The 12377-nt window shown below is 40.6% G+C and overlaps 1 protein-coding gene across 11 annotated transcripts in view; it reads left to right on the forward strand.

The window, feature by feature from the left end:
- The window catches only part of agap1 (ArfGAP with GTPase domain, ankyrin repeat and PH domain 1), a 667156-nt gene that overhangs the window by 474482 nt on the left and 180297 nt on the right, over window positions 1-12377 (forward strand). For all 11 annotated transcript variants that reach the window (XM_048534221.2, XM_048534222.2, XM_048534223.2 and 8 more), the window contains exon 11: window positions 11255-11423. In XM_048534221.2, the coding sequence (XP_048390178.1) occupies window positions 11255-11423 (169 nt within the window). The remainder of the gene's footprint in view (window positions 1-11254; window positions 11424-12377) is intronic.

Below are 12377 nucleotides of genomic sequence, written 5' to 3' on the forward strand. Positions count from 1 at the left end.
CTGTAAAGTAGAGGAAGTAACTGTGAACCAGGCTGAATATAGAAGGGTCAAAGGGGAATTTAAAAGCAAATGAGAAGAGACTCACAGCTAAAATAAATGGAACACTGAAGTCTTCTACAGGCATTTAAATAGTAAAAAGGAGGAGTTGGGTTAATTAGAGGCCCAAAGGAGATTTATGCAAGAAGGCCAAGGGCATGGCTAGAGTATTACATATTTTGTATATATCTTTGTCAAAGAAGAAAATAATGCCCAGGTTGTGGTGAAAAATAAGGTAGTTTACACTGTGCCTGAAAGTGTGGTAGAGGTAGATCAATCAAAGCGTTTGAGAGATTTCAAATAATACCCAGAAAGGAAGAATATCCTTTTGTGGAGATGGGTGGAGTGTAGCACTGAGATTGTTTCTTTCGAAACAGGCTGAACGGCTGATTAGCTGAGCCTGGCAGTTTACCAGGTCTCCTCATGCCTCCTAGCTCTCTACCTGAAGTTTCTAAATCTTGCCTCCAAATGTGCTAAATTAGTCAACAAAGGATGAGGTTTGGTGGTGGCGCAACATGATTGAAAAACACACATCATAGAATGGTTACAGCACAGGAGGAGACCATTTGGCCTGTAGCTGAAGAAACAGCCCCCAATACCACATTCAAACTTTCTTCACATACAGATATTCTTCATTTCTGGATATTAATTGGAATCCTTCTTGAATACATTGGTTGAATCTCTTTGACTCATTGAGCAAATCAGATGATACTAAACCGAAGTATTTTTATGCTCTTTGACTATTTAAGTCCACTGATCTCGTTTATTTGGTTTGTTTTGTGATCAAACCTGAAACTGCTTTGTTTACACCTGGTTGTGCATGTGACCCCTAAATCTTTGTGATTAGAGGAGGGAATTAGTCTATTTATACGTACAGCATTAATATTGAGTTGAAGTATTTGTTGACTCAGCATCTTAAACACATTGCATCCCTTTTCTTAGCAATATGAAGGTAGCTGTGTGCTACCAGAACTTTTCATCTTGCAATCATCTGGACAGATGCAAGAACCCCAAATTTCATAGAGGGCATCGGTTTACTTTTCACAAGAGGCAGGTGCTGATTGTTCAAAGTGTTGTCCAGAAGCATGTACCGGGGACTATTAAACAGCAACATTTTGTTTAATTCAAAGCAGGCATGCTGCCTGGACATGTTCATTTGCTGCAGAGGACAGGTCCATATCTACGAATACATGTTGATTCTAGCAAGCATGAACCACATTTCAAGCTCAACAGACAAACTTAAATTGGTGAACAAAAAAAACTGCAGATGCTGGAAATCAGAAATGTAAACCAAAATTGTTTAAGAAACTCCGATCTGACAGCAACTGTGGCGGGAAAGCAGAGTTAACATTTCAGGTCCAGTGGCGCTTCTTCAGGACAGGAAACTTAAGTTGGTTGTCAGTGTAATTCTTAACACACTAGGGGTTATTTACAAGTGCTTTTCAGTTGTGAAATCACATTTAACATTAGACAATATGGTCTGAGTTTTGCTTGGTTGGCTCAGAATGGTCATAGTACAGTGGAGGGGAGATGCTGCTTGTTATGATCCACTTTGGAAGCTGTGATTCTGAGTAATTTGAAACAATGTGTTTCTCTCTGTACGTGTATTTGTGACTTTGATTACATAATTCTGACATGGACCGTAGTATGCGTGACTGTTCTTGTATGTGCACAAATGTGACAATGCCCATGTTACTGTTTGCCTGCACATAACTTTGCACACGTGACTGTTTTTATGAATGAATAGACGGTATGAGAGCTTTGCAGTGTTGACTATTTTTGGTATAATTTTGTAATTGGCCCTGTTGTGCTATCTCTGCATTTTAAATCATTACAATTAAAAATTGCAATAACTAGTGACACCTTTGAGCTTCCTTCCTCCTTTGCAGCCATTTGTGCTACTAGCTGCTTACATTAATGTTTGAGTTTCTTGTTTTACGCAAATGAGGCATGATTAAAGTAAAGCTGGAGGGTAGTGTGATTGTCAAAATAATGACTCTATCTGGAGCAATTTTGAAACTTAAAAATTGTACAATTCCTCAAGCGAACAATTTAAAGCACTGAGTTGTGTCCTGAGCATTGGTACTGTTTACAGTGGCCAGGAACAGAACTGGGCAGCACACTGGAACTTGGTCTCCGCACTTGGTATATGCAAAATTTGATTTTGATGGTGCGAGTAAGAAATAGAAGCAATCATTCTACAAATTTGCAATTACTGAGGAAAAACAAACATACAGCTGCACTTTGTCTCTCTTTATGGTTAACATTTAAACATTTTTAAACAAAAACAACGGGTTGTAACAGTAAAATTCCTTTTTAAGTAGAGGACATGCATCTTTAATGATGTGTTCTGTTTTGTCTTATGACCACTGAAAGCCTCACATACCCTGGTAGAAGTTGGTACTGTATACACAATGGGAAGGAATAGTGCTGAGAGGTTTGGTTAAACATCCATAAAATAATTCTGTTTGTTGAAATAAATGTGACTGTATTTAAAGGTTTGAGCAGTGTTGCTTTGGAGAAAAGGCTGTTTCTTTTCAATAGATGTCATGGTCAATGAATTTATTTTGTTAAACTGTACAGCGTACTCCAGAGGTAGGCCTATGGATTTTGTAGACCATGCTTTAGTCAGGTGACAGGTCAGTTTAAAGCTAAGGGTTGTTTAGGTGATGGATTAATTGTGCTGATGGTTTTGTTCAAAGGGCAGGTTTGTTCAGGTAACAGGCTCATTCAGATGACATTTTCTAATCAGGAGTGCTATGACATGAAATCCATCAATTAGTAAAATAATACAAATTGCATGGTTTTGAATTTGATTGCATTTGTTTTGGGCGTTGCTGTTTATGTAATGTACCTGTCAGATGGGAAATATTCTCTATCAAAACCATCTGGCTGCACAGTATTGGCTGTTTCCCTGCTGCAACTTTAGGCAAGATGTAGCTGATTGTTACATTAGGTTAAGCTGTGAATTAAATGAACCATGTCTTATTTGGGTGCAACTAGCTTCGAAGCTGTCTGCCCTCAAGGCCAGTTTATAGCATTTTATGCCTTTAAAATTAGCACAGCCACATATTAGCTGCAGGCTTTGTGTATTACGCCTTTGAACTCCAGAAGCAACGGGAACCTGGACAGCTTTTCACAGGTCGGCAGCTTGTTTTGCATCTTTTCCAGACACTGTTTGCCTTGATTATAACTGAAAAAAGCTTTAAAGTTTTTTTGGGAAATTGGTCCCAATCTCTGTCCAAACCAGCTGGTGTTTTGCTTGTGGTGGTAGTTATACCTTTTGAAGTTTCTTTTTAGTGGATATTCTTTCCCTTCTGGCCGTAATAATTCAAGGTGCATTGTTCACTGAAGTATTTTTATGCAAGGTATTGTGCGGTATGTTGCGTTGCTGTACGCGTTTTTGGCCCAGCTGGTATATTTTGCTTTGCAGTTTGTTCATTCCACAGAATAGTTTTGGAATAAACAATCTAGTTTAACAATAACCAAGCTCCACCTTTGATATCTCTACAGCCTGAAATAGCCAATTGTCCTTGTGTCTCCCTTTTTATCATAACTGTAAATATCACCCTAAATTGAATATAACCTGTCATTGCTGACATGACACTTATGAAGTAGCTTTGAAATGCCTCTCTTTAGAGGAGGCCTCTTTTAATCAAAGAAGTAAAACAGTTTTAGATATAGTCAGTTCTGAGGAAGCGTCACCAGACCTGAAATGTTAACTCTGATTTCTCTTCGCAGATGCTGCCAGACCTACTGAGCATTTCGAATGACTACTGTTTTTGTTTAGATATGGTAAATTTGTCTTTTCTTAAGAAAAGAGAGTTCTCTTCTCTTTTTGTAAAAGAAAGAAATATATAAGTTTGTGTAGCACTCGTGTCTGTAGAATGTCCCCAAACACTTCACACCCCAGGTAATACTACTTGAAGTGTTGTCACTGTTGTAATCTAGAAGCTATGGAGATCAATTTGTGCACAGCAAGTTCCTACTAATAGCAATGTGACTATACAGATGATCTGTTTTATTGATATTATTTCAGGCATAAGTGTTAGTCAGGACACTGCGGAGAACTCCACTGCTCTACTTTGTAAAAAGACTACGTGATCTTTTATGTTCACCTGAGAAAGCTTAGCTTAATGACTCAGTGGAAAGATGGTGCTCCAGTTAGCTCAGCACTCCCTTGATCAGGGCTTCCCAAAGTGGGGGATGTGACCCCAAGTGGATTTGTGAGCTGAAATATTTGCAAGTCACAAGGTCCAAGGCAACAATAGCCAACGCAATGCTCTGCTTCATCCTCCACGCCCACCCACCTATCCACTCTCAACCGCCAGCCAGAACTCATCTGCTTCACCCATTCTGCTCTTTTTCTTCCCCTTAAACGTTTTTCTTTCTTTCTTTTCTGTTCAATTCCTGTCCTCTGGCAACAATTCCTAGCCTCCAAGGCCCTGGTGCAGCAGACTCGCATAGTGGCCTTCTGGTGTGGTGTGGCAGATACCACCTGGCCTGGCGCAGTGGGCTCCTGGCATGATGTGATGGCATCCCAGTGTGGCACGATGACCATTTGACTTGGTGCATCGGTTTCCTCTCATACGGGCCTCCCAGCATGGCATGGCGACCTCCTGGCCTGATGCAGTGGCCTCCTGGCATGGCGTGGCTATCTTCTAGTCTCCTGTAGTGGCTTCCTGGCGCAGTCCGGAGCCAGGGCCCTGAACAGACTGGAAGCTAAGTGCCAGAGTAGTCTGCTGTACTGAATTTATTGTGTACAGTTCTGGTCACCCCATTAAAGGAAGGATGTGGAAGCATTGGAAATGGTGCAGAGGAGATTTACCAGGATGTTGCCTGGTCTGGAGCGAAGGTCTTATGAAGAAAGGCTGAGGGACTTGGGTCTGTTCTCTTTGGAGAGAAGAAGGCTAAGAGGGGATTTAATAGAGACATACAAGATGATCAGAGGATTAGATAGGGTGGACAGTGAGAGTCTTTTTCCTAGGATGATGACGTCAGCTTGTACAAGGGGGCAAAGCTACAAATTGAGGGGTGATAGGCTTAAGACAGATGTCAGAGGTGGGCTCTTTACTCAGAGAGTGGTAAGGAAGTGGAACGCCCTGCCTGCCAATGTAGTGAACTCAGCCACATTAGGGGCATTTAAACAGGCCTTGGATAAGCATATGGATGATGATGGGATAGTGTAGGGGGATGGGCTTAGATTAGTTCACAGGTCGATGCAACATCGAGGGCCGAAGGGCCGGTTCTGCGCTGTGTTGTTCTATGTTCTAATGCTGGACATTTTATTTCTACATTGTCTACAACTGTATAACTAACAAAGCTGCGTCTAGGTACTTTTGTAACTAAGTCAGCGTTGTAATTGGCAACATAAACGTTTCACTATATTCATTGACTACATGTGACAATAAAGGTTATTCCATTCTAGTCTATTCTGCTGTCAGCTGGTTTTCCCTCATAAAGTGGTTGTGACAATTTCCAAGCTTAAAAATGGAGCCACAATGGAGTACAGCTTGGGAATTGGAGCCCTAGATTATATTCTCAAGTCTCTGAAGTGAGACCTACACCCATCACCTTGTGATACAGAGAAGCGCGTGACCCATTGATCAATGTATGAAATCTTAAAAGCATGAGCATTTCGCTTTCCGTCTATATTCTCTTCCCAGCATGCTGTGATGCAGAGGCACAACCCCCCCCCCCCTCAAAATTACAATTGCACCCTGATCACTGTTACAGATACAAGCTATGCCACAGCTAAAAATATATGAACCCTAAACTATATACAGTTGGGTGCACGCTTGGGAGGAAGGTCCAAATGGGTATAGGTGTACAGAACAGACAGTGGTGGGTTGATTATCCCTTAGAGCAACCTTGTTGTCAAATTTAGTTGAGAGGAACATCACATGAGGAATATACTGAGTGGTTTCAGTCCATTCCCCCACCCTTGCTACAGTTGGATTGTATCACGTCAATGGCCATGCCTTCAAACAGCTGTAATCGCTATCACATCATCATTTGCGCAAGGTCTGAATAGACATGGCAACATCTGTACTCGGCTGGATTTACTTCATATCAACACTGAGACAGTTGCAACTCTGTTGTTACACAGCTTTGAACCACTGCTACATTCATGCATGTGTTCACCTTGAACCACTGTCGCAGCGGCGCCTGTGTGCAGCTGGAACCGCTGTCGCAACGGTGCCTGTAAATGGCTGAAATTACTAATGCTTGTACACAACTGAATACAGGTCTTGTTACTGATACCTCCAGCATGACCATAGGCCAGCTGATAAACCACTGTGCCAGTTCCCACCTTCAGTCACAGCCAAGTGTGCACTGGCACAGATTTACCTGTACAGCGTATGTACGTTGGTGCAGGTCGGTAAGTACAGCCATGTGTGCTATGATGTCGCACTGCAAATTTTAATCCAAGACCCCTCGCTCCAGAAAGCTCCCTACTAATTGAATTTTACTTTCTAATGATATTGAAACAGGACTTAATTTCTAATGAACACAGTAGTAAGAACCACTTTGGAAATTACGTTAAATTATAAATATCTTTACATGATTCCAGATGCTTGAACTTCCCACAGCCTTTGCAGTGTTATTAGTTGAAAGTGGAGAGGTAAAATAAACAATGCAGCAGCTGGGTGCCACCAGGAGTTTTAAATGTAGTTTTTCTTAAAAAAAAAAGCAGAATAAAACAATACAGAAGAAGGCCATATGACCCATTGGTTGTGATTCCTTCAGAGAGCTATGCAGTTAGTCCCACTTGTTTGTTATATATTATCAACCTGTACCTAATACACCTTCAAGTATTTAACTTCAAAAAGTTAAATAGCACCAACTTCATGAAGGATATAATGGTATGTGCAACTCAGACTGAGCTGCTGTGAAGAGAAAATGCATAGATATGACAGCAACGTTAAGTCAACTATAGTGTGTGCTGCTTATATGAGAATGAGAGAGCCAACTGTCCTGGCTTCCCAATTAGTGCATTCCTTAATTCAAGTTGTTTAATTGTTAATGACACCCGAAGGTCCACACAATTAGATTGTTAAGTATAATTTCAGTTACCAGACAATTAAGGAAGCTGGTGGAGGAGATAAAAATATTATTGATGAAGATTTTCTTTTACATCAGGGAAATCGCAAACCAAGATCACAGGGAGAAATTGCACTGTTTGAAAACCTATTTAGAAATGGGACTCCTGCCTGTTTGGCTTTTGCACCAAATAGGCAAGCTTTGAATGAACTGTCAGCAATTTTTAACAATGTATATTGGCTGCCAAAAGGCTGCTCTTTAAAAGATTCCTTTCACATCTACCCTACTAACTTTTACTTTTCTAAAATGAAACCATTGATTTCTGATAAATTTACAATTACAGAATGTTATGACCAAGTGGATATTGCTCTTTTCTCAGAGCCAAAAAGTTTGTAGGTTCAAGACCACAATGTCTTCATATGGGGGACTGTTGGAGGTGCTGTCTTTCGGAGGGAATGTTAAACTGAGGCTCCACCTACGTCAGTGAATGTGAGAGTCTGAGTGTTTAGCCATCCACAAATCTTGCTAAAACTAATTATCTGATCATCATCTCATTGTTCATGAGAACTTTCTATGCACCAGTTGGCTATTGCATTTAAATGTTATAACACCAGTTGCACTTTGTATGCATTTTACTAGCTGTAGAAAAGTTCAATCCATGCTGTATCAAATGCTATTCTTCTCTTTACACCCAAAGCAAAGTTGACATTACCAATCAAACCATTATGCCAATTCATGAAATATGCTCACCTGCATGTCTTGCCCTTAGCTTCAGAAAAGATGCCAGACTATTTTAGGTAAGTTTTGTTTCAAATATCCCTGATAGCACGTTTCAGTTCATCAGCAAGCCGTGCTGAAGGGCCTGCACCATGCCCCCGGTCTACATATTCTGCTTGATTTAGTTAGAACGTCAAAACGAGGATGTTAGCAGAGATGCCTGTTGTTGCCCTCTACTGAATTTGTGGGAGAAAGGAAGTTGCAAGATGAGTTACATTACATCACTGATACCTGGGATTTCGTTATTATTGGTCAAAAATGAGCTTGTATTTCTTTTGTGTCTTCCACAACCTCAGGATTTCCCAAAGTCTGTTGGAGCCAATGAGCTATGTTTTGAATTGCAGTCACTGTTTCTTGTGGGAAACATCGAGGCAGACAGTTTGTGCTCAGCACAACCCACAAGCAGGACTGTGATAATGACCAGGTCATTTGGTCAATAACTTTAATATGATGGTTCTTTAATAATTATTGGCCAGGACACATGAGAAAAGGTGGTTTTTGTAATAGAAAGATAAAAATCTTGATATCAAGACTTTTTTCTTTCTGAAGTACATTAAAAGGCAGGGAGTGAAAGTTATCTGTGCAGTCAGATTGTGATTGTAAATTTATTGCCAACATTCTGTCCATCTCATCCCCCGGGATTTCACCAGTTCCATCCAACAACCCCACACGTTTACCCAAGTAAAGATTTGCTATCTCTGATGATGTAAACGATCCATTGGTATTAACTGCTGAAGAACTGCGACATTTCCCCAGGGCCCTGGCTGGTATTTATCTCAACCAATATTACTAAATGAAAACTGATTTCCTGTCTGGTCTTTATTACTTTGATGTTTATGGTGCTTTTCTGTGTCCATATTGGCTGCCATATTTTCATGAAATGCAGCTCAAGGGTCCCTTATCAGCTGTGAAGTACTTTGCAGACATCCCAAGGTTGTAGAACAACAGGTTCCTTTTTCCACGCAGAAACGTTTGCATTTGTGTTGTCAATTTGTTTTATTTTGCCTGGGATATTCCTCCCACTATTGCATTGACCTGGCTCAATCACAGTCCCCAACATTTGGCAGATCTTTCTACTTAAACTCAACCCACTGATCTGCACTTCCATGGACCAGGATTATTGGATTTCCATGTTTCTGTCAAACTGTAGGTTACTATAGCTTGAAGCAATTCTTGGATGTTGCTCTGTACCATGGGCTGATAAGGAAAGTGTTGGTGGGAATGTATCGCTGTAGCTTGAATATTGGAACCCAATCCTTGTTGAATTGAAGGGCACAAGCCACAGCGGAATGAATCACAACCTGGCTTCACTGAACTCGACAGAAATGTATTTAGAGATAATGAGAACTCCAGATGCCGGAGAATGCAAGATAACAAGGTGTGGGGCTGGATGAACACAGCAGGCCAAGCAGCATTTTAGGAGCACAAAAGCTGACATGTTGGGCCTAGGTCCTCGAAACATCAGCTTTTGTGCTCCTTTTTGCTGCTTGGCCTGCTGTGTTCATCCAGCCCCACACCTTGTTATCTCCGACAGAAATGTATATTGCGATTTGATGAAGCAACATGTGAATTTCTAAATCATTGATCAATCCAACAGGCAATCCTCTTTAACAATTTCTCTAAACTGTTTTGATGTCCAGTCTGAAATTTTTCTTCTTGACATATCAATAAATGCTGACCTCTAGTTGTTTGGTGTGTGCACATGTGTGTGTCTATGAGTGAATATAAATAAATATACAGGAAAATCCCTGTACAGAAATGTATTCGGCTGGACTCTGAGCACCTTTGCCAGTAAGGTTCAAGTTTCCATTTTATTCAGAGAATGAAGCTCAAATAGCAGCTCCTTTTATTCAGTGTTCTTTGTCATCCTATTGTGTCCTGACTGCTGTTAATATGACCTCACTTTGTATCATGATTGTTGTTGGAACGTTGCTGCATGTCATGATGAACAGTGATAATGGCCTAATACTTTGCATCATTGCTTGGAGAAGGCAACATTTGCAATATTAAGTCTTTGACTGGGGAATCTTGGCATGTTTAGATGGAATCAGAGTGCAGTAGTGCTGCTGGTTGCTCGGACTGTTCACATAATTTTTACTCAAGTTTGCAATCGTTGCTAAACTTAACAAAATTCTCTTGGTCTCTGTTGTGAGAGATTTTGGGTCAAAATGTTTGTGGCTGCTCAATGTGATGCATTTGTCTGAGACCTGCCTGTGCCCTGGAAGAAACTGTAACATCTCTTCTTTTTAAAAGGCAGAATTACTCAACAGTCATAGGCTGCCTTATTTAAAAGTGTGTGGGAATTCTTGATTCTTTTGATCTAATAATGCACGGTGTCTGTTTTCCTCTAACTTGCTCATAAACGGCAGCGACAATTAGCAAGACACCAGTTCATTGTGCAGTGGAAGTCAAAAGAGGCTGCGCTGGAGGTATCTGAACTGATGCTGTCGCCCTGTCAGTACTTAGAGAGCTGTGGTTTTGTGACAGAATCGCGGATCGCCAGCAGGTTTCCCTCATCGCACCTCATTTGCATCTGGGGCATCAATTAGCATGTTTGTTGAGGCTAATTGAATGAAACTCAATCATAGCTCTTAATTGCTTGACTATGTGAAAAGAAATCACATTAATGCAGCTAATTAAGTGGATGGCAATAGATGCAACATAATTAGAGCCCGCTGTAAAAACAAGTGGCAGCATAGGAGCAAAGAGGGTGGATTTGAGCACCCGGTCATTTAGTTTATTGATGCTTTGTGAGAGTAGCAATGGCCCAGAGGCCCTCCCAGTTACGCTTTTTGGGGTTGATGAACAGCAATAAACGCAAATGGGTTTGCAATTACTCTTTTCAAGCTGTTATGGGGCAGAGGTCTGCAAGGACCACACTTGTGGAGACTTGCATCAAGTAGTCTCCAGTGACTTGTTAAGAGTTGTTTGAGTACTTTGGTCTGAATTGCCCTGTGTCTTGTTAAGATCTTTCTGTTCTGATCAGTACTTGGGACACAACTGACACAATTAATTATAGAGACAGTATTTGCACATGAAAAACAGGACGAGCTGACTTGAATTTCTGATTCTGTCACACATGTGGTAAGTGGAGTTCGATGTTTGTAAATATTTCTGATAGTTTCCTGGCAGTTTAATGAGAATAAAATGAGTCAATGTAAAATAAAAGGAATTTTAAAATCTAGCGATTTTTTTTTTTTAATTCCTGTTTTATCTATATGTTAACGTTGATTTTGTGATATATTTTAGTGGTGACATCAAATCTGGCGAATAAAATTTTTTTTTCCTCTTGCAGTTAAAGATTTCATGAAGACGTTTAAATTCACTTTGTGCTTATTCATTTTACTATTTTTATTTAGGAAACTCATTCTAAAAGTGTTTCTATGTCTGTGCCTAGGATTACATGCAGAATGTCCATGGAAAGGAGATTGACCTCCTTCGGACTACAGTTAAGGTTCCTGGAAAGCGGCCCCCTCGTGCAACCTCAGCCTGTGCCCCCCTCTCCAGTCCTAAAACAAATGGTTTGCCCAAAGACCTGAGCAATTTGCACATTACGCAGAACCCAGGTGAGTAATGCAACGTGATCTCGGAAATTAACCTCTGGAAATTGCATGTGTCTGTAACCGTTCTGAAGCGCACACAAGGCGTGGATACCTAGGAACCAGACTTGTGTCCAGAGCAAAGTGGAGACCGGCTCTTCAGTTCATCTGCAGGTGCCCTCACTAATATAATGCCAGTCAGCTATCTTAGTATGGTACAATTTGAAACCAATGTAAAGTTCTTTTTTTACTCCTTTTTTCTGTGTGATTCCCAGCCAGATGTGCAGCTAATGAAGCAGCAAAGTGATCTGTCCTGCTATCAGTAAAGCAGCTAGCACATTGCTACATCAGTTACTGAGATGAACAGCTGCCTGTGAATTGTAAGAATGGAGAAGGCTAAGTCAAAGATAATTAGCAAATTAAATGTGGGAAAGCAAGTACTTTTTGTATCAGATACTCTTTCTTATCTTGTCCAGAGGTTGAAGACAGTGAAATTAGAACAACTCCACCAACCCCACCCAACCCATAAAAAAAGGGAAGTATCTTCTCCCTGCTGTTTTAAAAGGGGCTTGAGCAAAGCTGTCAATGCAAATCAGTGAGCTTGATCACTGACTTGAGGCTTTAATTTCCCATGAAGGCACACCAGTTGGTATGTTCCTATATGCGCAATCATAATCCATTTGTTATCCCATTGAAAATAAAAGGGTTAATCAAGACACAAAATCATTATGCAGTTGCATTTAAAAATTATGGTGGGGAGTGTAATTAACTTCAAGGTGTCAAAGGTACGCTGAATTTTAGCTTGAAGTGTCTGCCATCCCAAACATTCGACAAAATGATCCTTAAGAAAATAAAGTATGTTTGTTGCTATCCTTAAAGCTATTGAGTGACATCGTGATATTGTGGCACGTGCAATCCCATTAGAGCTTAGATACAGAGGATAAAGTGTTTGGGGAGAATGCAGGAGAGTGTAAAGTTGGA

The sequence above is a fragment of the Stegostoma tigrinum genome, chromosome 7, assembly GCF_030684315.1.
Source record: "Stegostoma tigrinum isolate sSteTig4 chromosome 7, sSteTig4.hap1, whole genome shotgun sequence".
In the NCBI taxonomy this organism is placed as follows: domain Eukaryota; kingdom Metazoa; phylum Chordata; class Chondrichthyes; order Orectolobiformes; family Stegostomatidae; genus Stegostoma; species Stegostoma tigrinum.